At 48.2% G+C, this 21,066-nt stretch overlaps 2 protein-coding genes across 18 annotated transcripts in view; one reads left to right on the forward strand and one right to left on the reverse strand.

Annotated features, from left to right (window-relative positions):
• lat (linker for activation of T cells) overlaps positions 1–10,053 on the forward strand; it is an 11,508-nt gene extending 1,455 nt beyond the window's left edge. Inside the window, exons 2-14 of one of the 9 annotated variants that reach the window (XM_080300051.1) lie at positions 5,198–5,298; positions 5,529–5,562; positions 5,643–5,671; positions 5,857–5,910; positions 6,757–6,829; positions 6,965–7,008; positions 7,099–7,125; positions 7,957–7,993; positions 8,084–8,163; positions 8,250–8,273; positions 8,462–8,578; positions 8,719–8,789; positions 8,865–10,053. In XM_080300051.1, the coding sequence (XP_080156177.1) occupies positions 5,205–5,298; positions 5,529–5,562; positions 5,643–5,671; positions 5,857–5,910; positions 6,757–6,829; positions 6,965–7,008; positions 7,099–7,125; positions 7,957–7,993; positions 8,084–8,163; positions 8,250–8,273; positions 8,462–8,578; positions 8,719–8,789; positions 8,865–8,885 (705 nt within the window). In that variant the 5' untranslated portion in view covers positions 5,198–5,204 and the 3' untranslated portion in view covers positions 8,886–10,053. Of the gene's footprint in view, positions 1–2,249; positions 2,756–5,197; positions 5,308–5,528; positions 5,563–5,642; positions 5,672–5,856; positions 5,911–6,756; positions 6,830–6,964; positions 7,126–7,956; positions 7,994–8,083; positions 8,164–8,249; positions 8,274–8,461; positions 8,579–8,718; positions 8,790–8,864 lie in introns of those variants that run through there. The other 8 variants (XM_026163898.2, XM_026163894.2, XM_080300050.1 and 5 more) reach the window with 8 other exon arrangements.
• Positions 10,054–10,125: 72 nt separating this feature from the next.
• On the reverse strand, positions 10,126–20,249 carry atxn2l (ataxin 2-like). 9 transcript variants are annotated; one of them, XM_026163887.2, is made up of 23 exons: positions 20,191–20,249; positions 19,064–19,121; positions 18,348–18,404; positions 18,186–18,257; positions 17,700–17,862; positions 17,315–17,433; positions 16,799–16,890; positions 16,447–16,653; positions 15,971–16,275; positions 15,798–15,884; positions 15,544–15,678; positions 15,382–15,459; positions 15,248–15,309; positions 14,858–15,135; positions 14,708–14,771; positions 14,477–14,632; positions 14,326–14,389; positions 13,978–14,138; positions 13,632–13,758; positions 11,541–11,659; positions 11,220–11,402; positions 10,771–10,939; positions 10,126–10,476 (listed from the first exon to the last, which is right to left on the reverse strand). In XM_026163887.2, the coding sequence occupies exons 1-23, from the start codon at positions 20,232–20,234 to the stop codon at positions 10,418–10,420; spliced, it is 2,859 nt and encodes a 952-aa protein (XP_026019672.2). In that variant the 5' UTR covers positions 20,235–20,249; the 3' UTR covers positions 10,126–10,417. The 9 variants fall into 9 exon arrangements, with proteins under 9 accessions (XP_026019672.2, XP_026019671.2, XP_026019674.2 ...); XM_026163886.2 differs by having other exon boundaries at positions 15,968–16,275; XM_026163889.2 differs by lacking the exon at positions 20,191–20,249 and adding an exon at positions 19,565–19,717 and having other exon boundaries at positions 15,968–16,275.
• Positions 20,250–21,066: the final 817 nt, after the last annotated feature.

Genomic DNA, 21,066 nt, shown 5'->3' on the forward strand with positions numbered 1-21,066 from the left:
ATTTATTTGAGAATTAAAAAAACAAAGATGAGAATAAGAAGGGTCCATATATAAGCTAGCCTGAGGTCCAGTCAGGTTAGCTGATGGGCGGCGTGGGCTCAGGTGAGCCTAACTGGTTAAAATAACCCGCTACCTGCACAGGAAACAGAGCGCTGCGCGTATCAGCGGCTCCAGGATCTCTGAAATGTGAAACAAAAGAAGAAAAAGCTGAATTTTCAGGTTTTTGTGCATCGCGGTCGAGGAGTCTTCTCGGGGCCACATTTACAGCCCCGCTCGGCTGTGTTTGGCGTCTCATTGCAGGGCCAGATGTCAGGTGACCTGGTTTGCTGTGAGTTCAGGCCGAACGGGCCGCTGGTGCCGGCAGGTTCTTCATACATGAGCAGATCTGCAGCTTCACTTCAGAGAAACAGCTTTCTTTACGTGGCAAAACCCCAAAACGCCTCCTGCCTTATTTTCAGTTGTCACATAATGTAGAGCACAGCAAAAAAAGAGTTCCCCTGTGGTTGTGCGCATGGAGGGCAGGTTTTCTTACACCTTTGTGTTTATGGCTGTCTTCACTCACAGCAAACAATAAAAACAAACACACAAGAGTGATTACATAAAAAAAATCTCATGTTTTAACCTCATATTTTTAGAACTGTAGCTGTTTGAGTTGTGAGTGAGCAACGCTTATTTATGATGCGCCTTCATGACGCGGTGCTGGAGCGCTGTGAACGAGAGTAGAATAAGCAACACGTTGGAGTGATGGAGTTAAAATGAGCAGCAGGCTGGTGTGTAAGCCTCCAGCTGCAGCTCAAAGCCTGTTTGCATCCTGTCTGAGCTGCACATTGAAGCGCGCTGACAGTTTGACGGAGCTGATTATCAGGACTTTATCTGAAGACTGGAACATGTGACTTCCTGAAGTTCACCCTGATGATGCCAGAAAACCTGCAGCACAGTGTTTCTACTTGACTTTAGTGTTTCTACTTTCTGTTGAGAAACGCAGGATCCCCCTGACTCAGTCAGACTCAGCGTCTTCAGTCCAACTCCACACATCAGAGCTGTGGTCTGGACTCGGGCCTGGTCTGGCTTCAGTCTGGAGCTTTTGGACTTTCTAACAAATTAAAAATATCTATATCACTTTGAAAATATGAGCGCTAATTCTCATTTTCATTTTTGCTGCACTCGACATTTTTGTGTATTTTATTGCTCACAGTTTGATAATCGTGAACAAACAGAAACATGTGAGGATGTTAGGGTTAAAAAATCCTGCTGATCACGTAAAGATCTCAGAAACTGAAGAATCATTAGGATTCATGAGTTAGTGCTAAAGACTTAGCCTGGTTATAAACCGTTACAGATACTTATAATCATTATACACTGGTTAAAATGGGTTATAGATGGATTAGAACTGGTTATAGATGATATATATTATTGTATATTATTATATTATATATATTATAATTATATATATATTATGTATATTATTATAATATTATATACCTTACAGTATAAAGCGCCTTGAGGTGACTCTTGTTGTGATTTGGCGCTATATGAATAAAACTGAACTGAATTGAATAACTGGTTATAGACGGTTAAAACTGTCATAATGGGTTATAGAATGGTTATAACCATTATAGATTAGTTATGATGGGTTATAACTGGTTATAGACTGGTTGAGGACTGGTTTTCAGCCATTTTTTGTTTGATTTCCAAACGTGGGCTCGGACTGGGTCTTGGACGTGGGGGTTTTTTGACTGATTTTGAGCTGACCTAGTTTCGTGTCTTCGGACCATCTCAGTGTCTACTGGGTTTAGACTCTGTATTAAAGGTGATTTGAGACCCAGTTTCAGACTGGTCTTTACACTGACTGGTTTCTGACTGAAGTTATTTTGGACTAGAAGAAAAATAAATTTCAAACAAATTTGTTTTGGCAGAATCTTGAAAGACGCGGCAGAGCTTTTGTGAATTCGGGAGGTCTCTTTTGTCTGTCTGTGTGACTTTAGACTTTCAGATGTGGCTTTGGGCTTGGTTTTAGACTGGTTTCAGCCTAATTCAATTACCTAATTTTATCTTTGGTTTGATCTGATGCGGTTTCAGGGATTAGGTTTAGATCCACCTTTGGACGGATTTCTAACCTGCTTTTGAAGATTTCAAAACATATTTGATTAATTTCATGGATTTCATGGCAGTTGAAGAAACTGAATTAAAGCATCGTTAAGAAGATGATGTAATAATATGAAAGGATGTAATCGTTCATGAGCTGAGTTTGATGTTGAGCTTTGAGGTGTGGTGCATGATTTTCACTGCTGATATTTGATTTTTAGCTCAGAAACATGTGCAGCTCAGATAAAACCGATCATTATCAGTCAGTTCGTTTCCTTTGCACAGCTGTGACCTTATTAGACGAGCTTCTGTTTGCTGACAGAGTTTAATAAAACCTTTCGGGGGGTTTTGTGGCGGGCTCTACATTTGCAAGATGGCGGCCTTCCTCGCTGCAGTGTGGAATTGATGTTTGTGAGATGCAGTAAAAGCTGCGAAGCCGAGGCCGAAGATGTTCGTCTGAGTCGGGTTTCCATCATCTTGTTTCCTCTGAAGTGTGTTTCCAGCGTTCGGAGCCGGCTGGCCTTGTTTACTGGAGACTTTTGGGTTTGCAGGGGAAAGAAAGCGAGCAGTACCAGTCAGTCGCACCACGTGGTGGATGGTTTTCCTTCCTGTGTGACGCACCCCTGAGAGCAGATTAGCATCACACTGTTCTTTGTGATAACTCAGGAAGGTAAAAACCACCAGTTATTTAAGAAAATAGGACAGCCGGTTTCATTTGAACAGCTTCCTCGTGTTCACGGCCTCGTGTGATGAAGACGAGCACACGAGCGTTTGTCAAACTCAAACTTACTTGTGGCAAAATGAGTCCGATTATAATGTGAGATGAGCTTTCCTGGTCGTTCCTGACAAGTTTGTGAAAATCTGTATTTTGTATGATGTGCTGGTGCAAAAGAGACCTGCTGTCAATGACCTGCAGACAGCTTAGAAAATCAAACCCTACCAGACCTCAGTCACGTAAACTGCTCTCTGCTCAGTTTCAGTGACTTGTTGTGGAGCGACAGAGGCCGCCCGCTAATGTTAGCTAATGTTAGCTACCGGTAATGTTAGCTAATGTTAGCTAATGTTAGCTAATGTTATCCAGGTTCCTGTGGCCGTCTGTACTTCATGTAAATGATGACGGTACATCATTTACATGAAGTACACGTAGACCCGAGTATGTCAAAATGTGACTTTAGTTTGGTCGTCTGATCCCACAGAGTCCCGGCTCACCGACGCACCGTCTGTACTTGTGCTGGATGAAGATGCTTCTTCACGTCTGTGGGTGGATGTTTGGGTCCAGGGTGTTGCTCCAGCAGGAATTTGGTGTTTGTGATGTGATGTAACATGTATATGGCCCATCATAAGCATCGGTATCACTTTTCAGATTCATGTCTTCTGCAGGTTTTCCTTTCTTTTTTCTGACCTTACTGCAGGTAACAGTCAGAGTTGAGCGGGTGCAGCAGCCCTCAGCTCTGCACACATGCACTTTTCCTCCAGTGATGTAGAAATGTAGCATGAAACCGTTTGTCAGCCAGACCACAAAGGTTTCTGGTTTTTATGTCTCATCCAGCGCAGTTCGGGTCGGCGTTATGAACCCGAGGAGGACGGCTTTGATCGCACGACTTCTGAACATTTAGCTTCAAAATCTGAATTAAACTGAAGCTTTTGTTTTGTGTTTGAAGCCAGTGGAAATTTGACTTGTTTGTGCAGCTTCATTGGTGGAAGTTTCCAGTTGTTGTGTTCAAAAGCCGAGAAAAACCACAGAATGAAAAACACCAAACTTCCAGAGAAGAGACGGCTCGCGGTAACAATCCTCCATGCTCACGTTTAAAGACTTGTTGTTGTGAGGAGCAGGTTTTTCACGGCTGAGACTCTGTTTTTTATTCTAACCAGAATGTGTGTGTGCACGTTTGTGGGACACTTCCTGCTTCCTTTTTTAGCATTAAATGGTGAAACACAATCATCGGCAGAGAACAAGAGCTCACGCGCTCTGCAGGCCACCGGACGCCCGCTTCAGATAAACAGGCTCAAACTAGAAGACGCTGCCTGTAAAACAAAGTCTCCAATATTTTGTCCTCCTGTAAAAACTGAAGAAAAAAACCCACTCGTCTGTTGAAATGAGTGGATTAGTCCAAACCCTAACCATAACCCCAGGTGGGTCAGCACTGACCTGACACAGGTTTACGAGTTACTCTTAATCCAAACAGAACAAAAGCACTCGGCCAGCGAATCCTTCACTCGAGGGAATTTTCTTTCTTTCAGGTCTAAAGAAAGTCCGGATCAAAACGTGCTGCTTCGTCTTCACCCAGCTTCCTGAGATTCAGCTTGTAGCCTTTTGAGTAACAAACAGCAGTGAAAACATGACCTGAAAAGGTTTTTCACTCAGAGTGGATTTGTATTTTTCCCACTGCACTAACTAAACCATCAACCTGACAAATGCCCCCACGCCATGACGCTGCCGCCGCCATGCTATATAGCTCATGACCAGCTCATGACTGTGTGTGTGTGTATTTATATATATTTATATATATCATGATGAAGATTAAAGTTTTTAATGACTAAAGCAAAAAACTATTCCCAGCCAATCGTCGTCACCACGAGCCTTGACCAATCAGATTGCTTTCATCCGATCCAGCCTTTGCTAATTATGTCTCAGTAACTCAGTCTGGCACGGCCTGGACTGCTCAACGCAGCAGATGATGTGAATGCTTCTGTGAACAGGACATCCTTTTATTTGTTGACTGATTAGATCGATAGCAGATGTTCAGATGTTCACTGGGAGTGAGGGGCACGGCTCAGAGTCAGAGAGGCTGAGACAGTCTGAGCATGTGCAGAGGAGGGAGGGGGGATGATGACGATGGAGCTGCAGGCAGGAGGAAGACCTCAGAGGAAGTTCAACAGTAAGCTGTTTGGTTTCCTGCTGTGCAGATTGATGACTGATAACAAAGTGAAAGTAAACTTCAGAATCTGAACATCACTTTAGGCTCAAACACATCTGATAAAGTTCAGGATTGTTTGTTCCAGGTTTGATCAAAGTCTGCTTTAAATAACTGAAGTTACTCGACCTCAGTCGTCCTTATCTGCAGTGACGGAGGTTAAGACCTGACCTGTGATCTTCTCCTTTCCCTCTCAGATAAACCATGGACTTCTCCTGGTTCCTTCTCCTCGTGTCGGCCGCCGTCTTCGTCTCCATCGTCCTCCTGGCCGTCATCTGTTTGGACTGCAGGAACAAAGGTCCACTGCGTGGGTGAAAGTTGCAGTTGACACTGTATCAACCTGCGGCTAACCGCTGTTAACCACAGGCTGACCTGACTCGAGCACAAACCACCCTGTGGTTTTCAGAAACGCCTTTTATCTCTGACTCAGACCAGATCTTTCACACCCATCGTGTCCAGCACAGAGTCTTCTGAGATTTCTGCTTTGAGCTACTGACACATTATAATCTTTCTTTTCTCGCCCATCAGGGTCCATCCAACAAACAGCTTCAGAAGAGTACACGTAAGTGTTCCCGTCTGCAGCACAGAGGAACTTTTCATCGATGAGTCAAAGCTTAGAAACGATGATGTTTGTTTTTTCAGATCACCTGAATTCAGAGTCATCCATGCAGGTAAGTCTGAAACATCAGTCCAACCATCAGCTCAAACCAACGGTCCATGAACACGTGGTCGATTCTGCTCTGCGATGTCGGTCACTCATCACCTTCACATTTCCACCTCTGTGTTTTTACTCTGTGCAGCTTTGCGTGACTCACACTTCACAATAATCGGTCTCATTATTGCTCGTCTCTTTAAGCTCCTCTCTCCATGCCGACTTCCAGAAGCCTTGCGAGCGGCAGCATCAGCGTTGGTAAGCTTTGAAATCAGCCTGAGCTTTGGTCCGACGTGCACGGATTTTCTGTGTGCGTACCTTCAAACTGTGGTCACATTTAACATCAACGCTGACTTCAAATGAAATAACTAATACAATACAACCTTCTTTGTATAGCACATTTAAAAAGCAGCGGTACACCAAAGTGCTTCACAGTAATACAATAAATTAGAGATAGGAACAATAACAGGGTCTAAATACACCAACAGGTGGAGCGCACGAATTAGCCTCAGCGCAGTGTAAATACAAAACACAGAGATTATTCAGCAATAAAATAAAATGATTAAAACTACGTAAGGGAACATTTGCAGGATACAGGCACTAACTAGGGAAGGCTAGATTGAATAAATGGGTTTCAATCACGATTTAAAAGATTGAACTGATTCAGTGAACAGCAGTAGGACGATTATTCCAGAGTTCGGGTGCAGCTATGGCAAAAGCATGATCACCTCTGGCCTTCAGCCGAGACCCAGGCTGCACTGAGAGCGATTGTTGATCTCAGTGCTCTGCCAGGAGTGTACAAGCTGAGAGGTTCAGTAAGATATCTGGGAGCAAAGTCATTTATCATTTTAAAATCAGTGCGGTATTTGATGGGAAGCCAATGCAGGTCAGCGAGGATGGGAAACAAGTGTAACTAGCTGATGCAATCTGCTGGTTTGGTTTTACGGAGGTAAACGAAATAATAAAAACTGAAACTTTGAGCTTTTAGGAGAAAGTAAAGTTGTCCCCTCCCCGAGGATGGACGACTGCTCTTAAAAACGGATACGAGTGCTTTATACCTCTCTATGCTGATGATGATGAAGCTAACACTGATCTGTGTTCCAGCCCAGCCGACCCTACCCCCGAACCCCGTCATCATTACAACCCCTCCACCTGACCCCCACCTGCGGCTTCCTTTGTAAGTCCCTCTGTGTTATGAGCGCACCTGGTTCAGGTGATGAACGTTGGCGAGCAGGAGACGCTCTCCTGGGAGCGTGCAGAGCTTTAGAAATCGTTGTGTGATGTGCACAGATCTCTTTTTTGTGTTTCACAGTTCAACCAAACCTGAGCACAGACCTTACACCCCAACAGAAACTGGTGAGCCTGGAAAGGACAACGCATTATTTAAGTTGTATTTTTCTGTTTTACCTTCTTACCCAAACCTGTTGCTCCAATTCTGTCCTACAGAGAGCAACCCGAGTTATGAGAATCCAGGTACGGGTACACCCTCCTCTTTTTGCAATCAGACCCATTTGCATTTGCACAGTGAGCCCAGCATCAGTCAGATGAAGCTCAGATCATCAGATGCACAGACAGAGCTGTGGTCCAGAGGATCAGACCCATCTGAGCCGTTTTGGATTAAAGAGAGTCATTTTTGATGAGCCACACGATTAGACTTTATGCCAGGAGTACACCGGCTTGTTGCCTGTTCAGAGGAACAGCTCAGAGGAGCTTCGTGAAGATGTTTCACCTCTCAGGCTGCCACAGTTCAGAACTGACATCTGATCTGATAAGTTTAGACTGGTTGGTGCAGAGTTGGTTGGAGGAGGTGGAGGTAGATGATCCGCTGCGGTGACCTCTAAAGGAAGCAGCTGGGAGATGAAGATCTACTTTTAATCTCAATATTGTGACATTTCTGTGTGAAAAACAAAAACCAGACTGACTTTCATCACTTTGTCTTGTTGGCGTTGACTTCCAAGACCTGAAGCTTCTCGGCCTCCAAAAGCGATTTATCAGTGAGACTTGCGGAAACTGTTAGACTGGATTTAATAGGTTTAACTCTGAGATTTTAGGATTTATTTAACTTTGAGATTAGTTAAACTGGACCTGGGATTTAATATTGGACCTCTTTAACCTGGTTATGGTTGTAGTGGACTGGTTAAGCTCTTTGGACTGGGAGAGCTGGTCTGGACCGGGATTGGGCTGCAGACTCGGATTAGAATCTGGGATTTGTTAGATTTAAGTCAGGAAGAAAACTCTGACCTTTGACCCTGTGATGTCAGTGTGCAGGAACGTGATGTTTAGCTGACTTTTGTTTTTCCACAGAACCTGAGAAGGACGTTGACGATCATGATAATTACATGTAGGTTTCCACGTGCAGCTTCCAGCTGGTGTTTGCACCTCAGTGATGACGCTCTAAACTGATCTTCCTCTTCTTCTGTGGTTTCCCCAGAGAGGTGTTACCCGACAATCCGGAGGAGAGCAAAGGAGTCCCGGCGGACATCGAGAGCAGAGCCTCGACGCCCAGTTCAGGTGCAGTTTGGATCTTTCATCGTAAAACACGGATGTTGGGGAGTCAACAGAATGTGGACTCATCAGCTGTTTGTGCTCTTTCACAGATCATAATTACGTGAACCTCGATGGTAAGGCAACATAGTTGTTCAGCTTCAACGCGTTTCAAACGTTTCTTTTCCTTTTATTTAAAACGGAAACAAAACAGGAAAGTATGACAAGTTTTAAAATGTCTGAACGCCAAAACAAGCAGCTGTTCAAACAGAAGTCAGAATTCATTTTTAATCACGCCGCATCGCCGCCTCTGTTCTCTGCTCAGAAGAAGACGACGACGACGAACCCTATGAGAACGTGGCACCAAAAGGTATACTGCACTGCGCACCCGACGCTATGCTCCAACTGTCCGGTACCTTCCCTCGTCGTGCGACTTATCAAAGTAAAGTTGTCTTCTTTTGATTGACATGTCATCAGCAAATAAGCTTCGATAATCCTCCTCTGTGACAAAATAACTCACTGAATGTTTTGGTTTTTAAGCACACGTGGTTATAAAAGGTCGGATGTTTGTCTTTTGTTCAGGGTCCACTCCAGGTTCATCCGCTCAGAGCAGCGAAGACGAGTACGAAGAGTCCAACTACGTCAACCAACCTGTAAGTCGAAGCGACTCGCCAACATTCAGCTTCTCGTTGGAGACGTCGGCTCAGTCGCTGTCTTCTTCTTTTCAGATGGGACTAGTCAACCACTGACGACCACATCGAGCGTTCACCTTCCTCCATAACGACGCCCGACCAGTTTTTTTTGTTTTGTGTTTTTTTTAAGCTGAACGACTGAGATAAGAAACTGAGATGAAGACCTGAAACACCTTCCTCCCCACTTCCTGCAGGCTCAGCAGTGTCAGTGTGATCAGACTGACGGAGGCGTAAAACTGCACATTTGAAACTTCCACTTTGGCCATCAGATACCTGGAAACCAGGTAAATGCCAGCCGTGCTCTGGAGGAATCCATCCTGTTCCAGCGGCGTCCTCGGTCCAAACAGGAAGTCAAGTTTTGCTTCTTTGGTTTTGTGTAAATATCTGCTGGAGTGTTTTTGGACCTTTACGCTGCAGTTACACTCGGGAACCTGGAGCGGCGTGACTCGACCGGAAATGACATGTAATCTGTTTACGGTGAGGATTTGTATTTGTGTGGCGTATCCGGCCCAAACGTCACTGCTCTGAAACAAAAACTGCAAAATTACACACTCGGCAATAAAAGCAGAATACAACCGGCCGAGCGTCCCTGCGGCAGACGAGCCCGATCATCGCGCCAGCCCGTCACAGCGACCGCAGACGGCCTCACGCCAGCCGATCTCTGCCATCACCTTATTTAAATAAATGAAAGTAATAACCGGCAGTCAGATTTCGTTTCCTCCTTAGTGGGTAGACTGCCGTCCCATTTTCAAACCTGCTCCCCCTACAGGCTGGAACCGGAACAGGAAGTCGCTGTGCAGGTTTCCCCGAGCGTCACCATAGAGACACCATAGAGTATTTATAAGTCACGAAGGTGGGAACACTAAATTAGGATCCTGTTATTCGCTTTTGTAGCAGCGACAAATCCAGCAGTGCGAGGAGGCGTCAGATCAGTTTCTCTCCCGTGACTCTGACTCACAGGTTTCTCTCTCTCTTTAAATATTTGACTTAAATACGTTAGGTTTTATTTCATTGGTTAACTCTTCCTTTCACACGCCTCGCGTCATGAGGGGCGACATGTTTGAGCTTTACTTTGATGACACCTCCTGAGAACGTTCTCATCCATCCAGTGTTTTTCATGTATTTATGTGCAGTTGCTGTTTGCTGTCGTCTCTGGGCCTGTAAAAACCTGAGTGTGAGAACAAATGTTTTTTAAAGAACTACAAATTAAATGTTTTAAAGAAAACCTGAATCCGAGTCTATCTGCGCCCAGCTGGAGGTTACAGTGAATCAAACTCTTCACGGAGACAGAACCAAAGCGGTTTCAGTGCTTTTATTAATAATGAACTGGTTTCGTCTGTAAAAAGGACAGAGGAAGAATGGGGCACACAAAGTTTCCACCAGTTTGAACGTCTTCAGTCCAGTTTCATGTCCGTGTGTACAGACGGTCTCTGCCTACGTGTTAAAAATCGAGAAGCTCCGCCTCACGCGAGGCGTTTCCGTCTGATCTGCTTTTTAAAAAACATCCAGGTGAGAACATCAACTCGTGTCAGGCGTGCGGGGAATGTTACGAGGTGGAGGCGACGCCGCTATCGTGAATCCGGCCGGCTTCAGTTGGCGGACGGATGGAAGGACAGCTGCTGGGCGGGGTGAGCCTGGACCTGGACAGCTGGAAGACACGAAACACAAAAGCTCGGGATTAAATCCTCCTCACAGCCCGGAGCGCCATCTGGAGCCAACCGTCTCCTGCTCGATGGCGCCGATGCACTCCCACAGCTTAGATTAGGCCAATTATCATTGATTTGATTCATTTACTAATAATTCAGTGGCCAATAACCCTCAGGTTTCCCTGCAGACGACCCGACCGTCGACTTTGTTTCTGCTGTGAGTTTCATGCGAGCCTGTGTTTGACGGTCGCAGCAGGAGCTGAGATTTAAGTCTGTGGGAGGTTTGTTCCCCTCACCTTGACCGGGTCCGATGTAGAAGTGCTGCGGCGCCCCCTGCTGGGGCGGCGGGCCGTGCTGGGGGTTGGAGCCGCCACCCTGCTGAGGGGGGGCGTAGTGCAGCATGACAGGCGGGGGGCCGTGGCCGGCAGCGTGGTGCGGTCCCGACATGCCACCCGTTATGTGAGCCTGCAGAGGACAAACAGGAGAGGTTTCAATCTGACAGCAGGGGGCGCCGAGCTCAAAGATGAAAGAAACCTCACGTTATTAATCAGCTGATTAATATTATAATATAAATGTTTTTATTTTGGCTGATACTCCAGGTTTCACGTTTACCTCTGCAAACAACACACGGTGAGAACAGCGGATTCCTGAACCCGACTTGTTCTCACATGAATCTAAAGAACGGTTAAAGCGGCAGAAACACCTCACGTTCGGTTTATCTCAGGCAGGTGCTCTTCCTGTTCACCTGTGTGAGCTGGCTGATTGACGGGAAGCCGTGGGTCAGCTGCTGGGGCGTGGGCAAGCCGTATCCCTGCATGGCGTAGGCGGCCTGCGGCGAGCCGTGGCCCGGCGGCAGGTTAGGGGGCGTGGGAGCCGACAGACCTCCGGAGTGAAACAAGGACTGAGGTTGAGAGGCGCCCTGACTCACCTGAGGAGTGTGAACCAATAAATACATTAAAACATTTAGAAAAACAAACCTGACGGCGGCGTTATCAGTTTCTCCTGACTTTGAACAAAAACTTCAGATGCGATGGATTAGTCATCGTTGGCGTCAGAATGCACCCACCTGAGCGTGTCCTGGGCTGGGGGCCGTGTGCTGGGGTGGGGGGTGACTCCCAGTGGGTGTGCTGGAGGGCTGAGGAGGATGGAGGGAGCCCGAGTGGTGAGTATGGATGGACTGAGGAGCTGAGAGAGGAGGAAGGATGAGCTTTAATCAGCATTCCCACCTCACACAGGTGGGTTAAACCAGTCACACCTTCAACGATTTTACGCTTTTTATTGTAAATTAAAGAGTTTTCACAGAGGAAATGTCCACGATGACTTTATCATCTGAGAGAAGCCGAACAGACCAGAGCTGGAACGGTGTGCAAAAACAATTTGAAGCACAACATGGCGCAGTGACCTTTAACCTTTACTTAAGCAGACAAATAACAAGCATCTTCTTTACAACAGCAACCCGAGGAAACGGGGATCGAACAAAGAGCATCTACGATCCGCTCTAAAGCGCTGCCCCCTGGTGGTCAAAGTCTGGTTTAAACTAGGGGCGGGTTTTAATCATCGATTAAAATTGATTCTGGCTTGGATAACGTGAAATCGATTCATTCAAATCCTGAATCGATTTTTTAATATAGATGAATTTTTCCCGAAACGCCAGAATCTCCGGTGAAACCTCACAAAACTTCAACAACCACCAAAGATGAAAACAGTAACTGAGAGCAGGAACAGGCTTCTGCACAGAGACGTGAACACAAAGCTCGACCTGCCGACGCATCAGGATCAGCGAGCTGTGACTTTCTCACCGACGGCACGGACACGGTCGGGGCTGAAAGCCGACAGCTCGCCGACTCTGTCGGCGGGTCGAGCTTTGTGTTCACGCCCTTTTTGTGCTGATTCTGAAGCTGTTAGTTTGATCTCTCTCCAAACAATAAACTACGCTTCACACAAACATCGTCGTGGATTCACTCTGACTTTGCTGTTTTGCTGCCACCACAATAAAAAGCGCACCGCTCTGTCTAAAAATCTGTTTTCTGCATTATTCGCTTGCTTGTTACGCACAAGTCTACCGAAAACAAGACCTCATTTCTGCTGTTGAAATACTTTTTAAACTTTTTGAAATGATACAAAATGCAAAACGCTGTGTCTGTAATAAAACCGCTGTAACTTCAGAGGTGATGTTCATGTGCTGATTAATGGTTTTCTTCCCTTTTTGATCGACTGCAGAATATTTTTTATAAAATCCCAGAACAGGAAAATCTGCTTCATGTTTTTCTGTTTTATCCTCAGCTGCTTTGACACAAAGGCCTCTGCTGTGACGCTCACACCTTTGATAAAGTCTCACAAGTGTCAGCTTCCTTTTTATAGGTACAAAAATATGTAAATGTGCTGATCTGAATTATAATATTTCTGACTGTCAGAATTTCCCAGATTCAAATCGAATCGATTCTAGAAATCAGTGACGATGCCCAGCTCCAGTTTAAACGTCTTTTTTTGCACAACCTGTAAATGTTATTAGTCTTTATGCAGACGACACAATGCAACCACCAAACTCCTCCAGGGGTGTGAAACATCTGGCCCCCTGGATGCTCTGCTGAGAGTGAAAACTGGCGAGGTCCGCCCAGATACTGAGCTTTCTGACCAGCAAACCCCAACAGGTCTCCTCCACCCTCATCCTGAACCCCCTCTCTCCACCAACACCACAGTGAGAGACTGTAGGGAGGAGGTGAAGCACCTGACTGGGTGGGGTTCTCACAATAACCTGCTCTTTGACACCACCAAGACCATCTGTCACCCCGACACTTGTCCCCACCCACTCCACCCTGCCTACACTCTTCTGCATGTATTTGAGCTCATCTCTAGTCTGATATTATTCCTGATGTCAGCTTCATCACAGAGGAGTCGAACGCCGCATCAGGTCAAACAGTCAGAGCTCTCAAATCTGTCTGAACCACGAAGACGTCGAATCGTCTGTTGTTCCTGTAAAGACGTCTCTAAACGTCCTGTTTCAGCTGAAGACACGTTCAGACTGAAAGCTGAATCTGCTTCACAATAAATATTTACTTGTGTGGGTCATTAAGCAGCAACTCTGAGCTGCATGTGAAACAAAAGGAGATAAATTTGTGTTTGAAGCTCAAATTTTAACATGCAGCTCCTCTCTTACCGTACATGGCCTGCTGGGGGCCCGGCGGGCCGTCGGCCTGCCCGGGGAACTGGGGGCCCGGGGGCCCGAGCGGCTGAGCGGCCCCGGCGGTCAGCATCCTCGCTCCCTGCAGCATCGAGTAAATCGGCTATGGTTAAAGAGAGAGGACAAAGTCAGCACCACGTTTTAAAAAGCACAGAAGACGAAACGTGAACTCATCTTCCTGTAAATGTTTCCGTAACCGCCGCAGAGACATCAACAGTAAGCGAGCGGCCGTCACTGAGGTCACGTGTTTTGTGACGACTGCACGATAGCACGTCTCACAGAAACCTGGTTCAGCGACAGGCGAAGAGCACGCTGCACTTACCTGTCCGTGGAAGTGTGGGGGCAAGGCCTGGATCACCTGACTGTACTGCAGGTAGGACTGGGGGTAAGGAGAAGCCACCAGCTGGGGCCCTGCTGCCGAGGCCGAGATCATGGAGGAGGCCGGGGAGCCGTGGTGCTCCGGACGCGGACCCCCGACCAACCCTGGAGCAGAAGAACACCTGGATCACTGAACTCAACCAGCACAATAAATTTGAACGTCCAACGATCAAACTGCAGGACTAACAGACACACAGCGTCCTGATCTGAACTGGAGGCGGCGGCACGGGAAAAGAAAAGCGCTCGTTTCTCACAGGGACACCAAATATGGAGGCGTGAGTGCGGCGTGTACCTTTGGGTCTGGGATATTTCCCCTGACTGATGGTCGACACGGTGTACTGATACAGCTGAGGAGCCTGAGGAGGACACGAGGACGCCATTACATCACATCAGTGTCATCACCAACCCCGCCCCCTGAGACGGACATTTAAATAAAAACACACCTGGATGGAGTGTCCCTGCAGGGGGATGGGGGAGATGTAGGACAGGTAGTGTGCAGGTGGGCTGCTGTAGATGGCCCCTCCTCCTGGCTGTCCTGGGAGGACCACCGCGGGGCTGGGCGGGGTCGGCCGAGGCGGGACGGGGTTCGAGGCGGGTTTCTGCAAGTCACAATGAGCGGCATGTTTGAGAAGTGTGCACGAAGCACGACTCGGGCGCGACCTCTGAGGACTTACCGCGTTTCCTTTAACGGGAAGAAACTCCTTGGCGTTTGGATTCAGCGTCGAGTTTTTCACCTGCCTGAAAACATCAGAACCACGGAGACGCGTGAACACGTGTTACAGCGCCATCACGGCGTCTTTACATTTGCTACTCGCTTCACTCACGCTGCCGTCGGCGTCGCCGCTCGCTCGCTGCTCAGCTCCCCTCCGATCGGGGTCGCAGTCGGCCCCTCCGTCCCTGAGGAGCGGGGGCCGGGTGGAGCTGCAGGCAGCAGGGCAGCAGGTGCTGAGATGGGTGGAGCTACCTCTGTAGCCACGACAGGCCTCGGTGGGCTGGGGGACGACAAGGAGGAGGAGGAGGAACACTCCGTGGAGGGGGTGGGGCTATCCTGAAGGGTGTCTACAGAGGCGGGGGTCGCCAAAGGGGAGGAGCTCGCCTGCAGCTGAGTGACAAAGAGGAAGACCTCGGTGAGACCAGCGACTGCAGACGCTCCATTTCTTTCATTTTTTAAAATGACATCACAGCAGGTGACATCATGTGACCACCGTGATTACCCTGAACTCTTTGCCAAACTTGCGGAGCTCCTCCAGCTGAGACCTCTGCTGCACAGACGGAGCTGCGAACAGGAAGAGAGGCGGAGTGAGGAGGGCTGACGAAGGCAGCGGCAGGTGGGTGGAGGTTTTTGTACCTTTGCTGTTCTTGCCGTCCTGTGGAGCGGGCGGACCTTCAGGCGGCTCTTTGGCGGCGTTGCCCAGGACTTCGCTCACTGCAGAGGAACACGTTAGCACAGGTTTCACACAGCGGTCTGTGAGCGCTGCACACGCGACAAATAAATCAAACATCAGCTCACCGTCCACGGGGAAGAGGGGGGTGGGGCCAGTGGGTTTGGTGGTGGTCGCCATGGTGACAGTGGAAAGGGAGGAGGAACCGGGGTCGACAGACGGAGGATCCTGGGGAGGGGCGTCTGGTTTCATAGCACGAGATGCTGAAGGACAGACGGAGATGAGGAAGAGGAGGAACAGGTGAGCGTCCAGGAGGAAGGAAGGAGGAAGCTCTGCTCAGCTTTTGTGTGCGTGTGCGTGCGTGTGCGTGTGTGTGCAGTACCTGCAGGCGTGGACTGGGAGTTCGGGCTCCGCAGCGTTCTGTTGCTCTGGAATCTCTGAAGGGATTTCGGAGACATTCTGGATGAAACTGAAGGAGACGATCAAACATAGACGTTAGTGCATGATGTGACCACAAGAGGGAGCTGCTCGACACACACAGAAGCTTCGTACCACCGTTTACAGACGAGCGCGTGGTGTCGGTTAGCGCCTGCGGGTGCGAGCGCGAGTGTGGAAGAACGTGGTTGGTGTGGGGCGGGCTGCTGGCGGCAGGTGGGCTGCTCCGTGATTGGCTGGGAGAGCAGGCGGTCCTGACAGACATAGGGCTGCTCCTATCAGAGGATGGTTTGGGGGAGGAGCAGCTGGGCGGGAGGTGTCTGGAGGGAGGCGGTGCTGCTCGGCCGGAGGCCCCGGGTCTGATGCTGCTGGCAGACGGGCCAGTCTCTCGAGCCCTCTGAGGGAGGGGGACGTACTTCGCCTCCCTGAGAAACAAGGGAGGGAAACAGGAAGCGAGAGCAGCTTCAGGTCGGGAAAACATCCTGGGAACTTCTGAGGCAAATTCAGGCAGGAAAGTTTGTATTTTGGGAATTTTTGGTCATTTTTAAAATGTTTTATTATTTTCTGCCTCGCCAGGTGCGCCACGTTCCCGTTACCTGCTCGTGGAGGCGAACCCAGGACTCGTCCTCTCCTCCCGCTCTCGGACCACCGAGCTGTACTTGTCCTCCTCGCTCCTTCCCTCGTCGTTCTCCAGGGAGACGCGGCGGCGGTACTGCAGGCTGCTCTCGATCTCACTGGCTAGCTGCGCCGCCCTAGCCTCCCGCTGCCGGTACACCTCCAAGTTCCCCCTCTGCAAAGGCATGCTGGGAAAAGCATGACAGAAGGAAGGAGAGACCCTCATTTAAAATCATGAAAACCGACTCTTCACAACATATGCGAACATTTTTATGTTTCACGTCTGGCAGACGGAGACACAGCTGGTGAACCTGAAAAGGTTTGTTTCCTTACGTGTACATGGAGAGGCTCGAGTCGTAGGTCGACTTCACGCCATACGCTTCCTCGTTAAACTTGAACATCTCGTTGGCGTCCCAGCCGTTCGACTGACACAAAGGGAAAAAAAAAACGAATGAATCGGAGACGTCTCATTTCAGCGAGGTACTCCACGTGAACCCAACAGGAAAATATCTTCAAAATCAGCAGGGCAGTGCTGACAAGCCAAAAGCATCAGTTTGTCCTAAATAATAAAACCTTTCTTTGGAAATAATTCTGCTTCATTTGTTAATAAAACCGTACGTTTGAGATTTACAGGTAAGAGTCCACCTGATTTGTGTCGTTGGTTTTCAAACATTTCAGTAAGAAGTTTTTGTGAAATCGTCTGCTCGGTTCAGCTGTGAGAGAACGGCCTGAAACAGGAGCTGCAGTTCCTCTAACGTCCACCAGAGGCAGCAGTAGAGGTCAGTAAGAGCAGAGGGGGTGCTGCGGGTCAGTGTAAAACTTTCCCTTCGAAATTAAAAGCTTCCTCACCGTGTCCGAGTCCAGGTCAAAGCCGTCTCCGTTTCCATCCCCGTCCCACCGCTGCAGCACCTTCTCCCGGTGCTCCCCGTTCAGCCGCGACGAGCCGATGGCCGAGTCCGTGAACGAGTCTGCAGACAAAAAAAAAAAAAAAAATCAGGCTTCGGTCCGACCACTTCAGATGCTTCATCTCTGCAGCATCCGACGCACAAACCAGTTAACGCGCCGCTGATCATCACGTTATCCAGTTTTGAATATTTATTACTCGCACAGGTAATATTCCCCATTAACCCTCCGACTCTCCCCTGAGACCTGGAGCTCACACGCAAACCTGATTTTTGTTTTTTTAAAGAAAATAAATGCAGTTCTAATCTAAACGTGGGCGGAGCCCGTTTACCTCTGACGGCAAAGGTCAAGTCGACGTCCCGGCACGTCATAGTGACGAGGTCAGCGGGGCTGAAGATCATGGTGTCCGTAACATCCTCGATCCTGGGAGCAGAGGGCTGGCTCCCTCCTCCTCCGTCACTCACTTTGTGAACAGCATCCACAGCCAGCTCACACTGACACATGCAGACAGATTACAGCCATTTAACCAGTGAAGCTTCTGCAGGAGTGACCTCACAGACGGCAGTTTGATGCATCAGAACTGCGTCAAATTGCAAAGTAAAGACTCAGTGATGGTAAAGACAAACTCCCACTAAGGGCAGGACTTGGTGACATTGGGGAAGAAGACCTCCCTTTTAACAGGAAGAAACCTTCAACGGGAGCAGACTCAGACACGAGCAAAGAGACAAAACGGACAGCAGGAGAGAGCCGTGTGTCTGAACCCCTGAGAAGCAAAAACACTGAAGGTCAAAATATCAGCCGTTTTAAAAAAAGTCACCTGCGAGCTCAGCGTCTTGAAGATTCCCTCGTACACGGCACCATTTTTCACTCTCACGTCGCAGGTGGAGCCCTGGAAGCAGCAGAGAGGACGGCTTCAGTGCATCTGCGGCACTCAGCCAAAAAACAGCAACCAGAAACAAAAAGGCAGAAACGGACTCACCACCACCGCTGTGAGGAAGTGAAGCATGCGCGCGTTGTTGTAGACGCCTTCAAATACCTGCAGACACAGGTGAGGCGTAAAAGCAGGTCATACTTAAGGTGCAGGTAAAGTCAGCTGATTGTGAGGGGTCAGGTGGGAAAACACGAGTACACGTGGACCATGGTGAGGAGCACAGAAATAAACCTCAGCTTCAGGAAACCGCCCTGAAATAAACGAGCCCTCAAACATTTAAGCTTTCATTAAATACAGCGCAGCGCCGCCTCAGCACTGAAGTCTCGGCTGACAGCTCGAGTCCAATGAAAACACGTTTCAAACATCCACAAGTCAACATTTTAGTTGTTTTATTGTTTGAGAGAAGAAAACGTTAAAGGTTGAGACGCTAACCCAACCTGTCCCAGTCTGAGTTCTCCACAGGCCAGAGATTTAAGGTTATCGAGCCCTGACAGACTGCCTACCTGTCCAGGTGTACCCCACCTCCCGGCCTATGAGAGCAGGGATAACCTGCAGCTCAAACACAATCCTGAATTGGATAAATGGAAGAAAATGGATGGAAAAAAGACGTTTCAGTGGCAGAGACAAGCTTCCACATCTGAGCCTGTGATGACTTATTTTGATGGAGTTTCATAATAAAGCCTTTTATTCAGGCTGTTTCCAAACAGCAGGTGTGTCAGCTGACCAGACACACCTGTCTGAGACCAGCAGTCACCTGTACTTACAGAGCTGCGCACAGGAGGAGACTGCGTCAGTGGAGGTGGCTTCATGGTGCTCCTGCTCCTGAAAAAGGAGGGGAAAGCGTCAGGTAGACAAATTACAGGTAAAACGTCCTCTGCGCGAACAATGACATCAAAGAGTCCACCTCTGCAGAAAGCCGCCAAACCAGCTGAAGCCTAGCATGCAATGATCTGGCCCTGCCCGCACACACGGCGCCGTCCCGCAAAGGTGGCGCAGTTTTACCGCAGAATCGTAAAGTAAGCTAGCGCAGCAGGCTAACGGCGCTAGCTCAGGGACACGGCGACTTTTAAACAAACGAACCGCCACAAATGGCCAGAGTGACACGTGCACGAGGCTTAGCGTGTAAATAATACTTTTTAGTCACGTGCATCCCCGTTACTCCGGTGTTGCCGTCCCGGTACGAAGTCACGCGGTTTGACAGGCCGAACACGGCGCACCTGGAAAACAACAACAAAACAGCGCCAGGTGCGCTCGATTTACCGCACCCGGGTCCCGCCGCACACGTGATGCGGCCCCACTGTGGCTGGCGGCCCGATCCACGGATTCCAGTTCAAATTCAAACGAACGCGTTCATGAGCGGAGCAGCTTGGACTGCGTGTAAATGACCATCCCTGTGACGTAAGCACTTAGCTGCCCCGATGCGGCAACTTCCACGCTACGCCCATACTCACCAGGCCCACCCCGGTAATTAAAACGAGCGCACTAAACGCAAACCCCGCCCACTTATCTACATTAGGCAACCGATTCGTTCGTTTTGTCGCCGTCGTTTCCTCATTGGTTAGAGTTCCTGTCAATCATACGTCACCCTGTTTAAGCAATGTTACATCGACGATCGCGTGCGTTTTGTTTTTGTTTAGTTTTTAACTTCGCGACAGTAAAAAAACAAAAACACAAGCAAAAAAGGACAAACCTGAGAGCGGGTTCAATCATCCTTCACTGGCTTTCATCCAGAATCAATTAGCAAACCAATAATTTACTGACTTTAAAGTAATGCATGCACCTTTCAGTAAAGTTCAGATTTATTGAAGCACTTTGCATTTTAAATATGCGCCCATGTCTAAAAATGAGCTGTGATGTTGTCCAATACCACCTCAGGTTGTTCGCATCACACCTTGCATCACCATGGACTCCAGATTGTTCCAAACATTTCATCATTTTGAGATCACGACTGTCCAAATACACCCATGTCCATCTTGAAGACGAAGCAGCTTCTCTTTTGAGCTGAAGAAGCTCAGAAATCTGCAGTTCCTGCAACATCCACCAGAGGCAAACCGAGAGGTGAAAGGCAGCTGTAGCCGCTCGCTTCACCTGAACTGGACCTCTGGACCATGTTTGTGTTGTTGGAGCCCTCTGACCAATAATATGGCTGCTGTGAGGTCACTGTACTAACAGACGGTCCAACAGGTGTGAGCTCCAGTTCTGTGAAACTGCTGGATTTGATTGGATGTTATTTAACCGTTTCACACAGTGGTCACTACAGTTACAGCTATTCAAAGGCTGTTTGCTTGTTTGTGTTGATGGTATACTTTCACATAAACCACTACATTGGACACTGATGTCACCCCATACTTGCCACCCACTCCAAAGGTGATGTTGTCCACCTAAGTGGACATGTAAAAGTCTTTGAAAAGCACATGTTTAAACAAAAATGAAATGAAAAAAAGTTTAGAAATCTTTTTCATTCCTAAATATGAATAAAAATACTTAAAAACCAATCCAGATTGTCATAATGCATGAAAGTGTTAATTAGCCGGTATCTTAGTCTGGGTGATGCTAAAACCAGAACCTCCACATTTATCTAATGCAGGGGTGCCCAATCCCGGTCCTCGAGAGCTACCGTCCTGCAGCTTTTAGATGCATCCCTACTCCAACACAGCTGAATCAAATGGTTTGATTACCTCTTCGTGTTTGGCAAAGGCCTGATAACAAGCCATTCATTTGATTCAGGGAGTTGTAGGGATGCATCTAAAAGCTGCAGGGTAGTAGC

Source organism: Astatotilapia calliptera, chromosome 4 (genome assembly GCF_964374335.1).
Source record: "Astatotilapia calliptera chromosome 4, fAstCal68.1, whole genome shotgun sequence".
Classification (NCBI taxonomy): Eukaryota; Metazoa; Chordata; class Actinopteri; order Cichliformes; family Cichlidae; genus Astatotilapia; species Astatotilapia calliptera.

What these genes read in the sequence shown, in the direction of transcription:
- atxn2l (XM_026163886.2), bottom strand. Translation starts at nt 20,234, where the DNA reads ATGATGAAATGTTTGGAACAATCTGGAGTCCATGGTGATGCAAG. An exon ending in GCGCTCGTCTGTAAACGGTG is followed by an intron (nt 15,885 to 15,967) that starts GTACGAAGCTTC and finishes CGTCTCCTTCAG; the next exon opens with TTTCATCCAGAATGTCTCCG. An exon ending in CCCCACACTTCCACGGACAG is followed by an intron (nt 13,759 to 13,977) that starts GTAAGTGCAGCG and finishes CTTTAACCATAG; the next exon opens with CCGATTTACTCGATGCTGCA.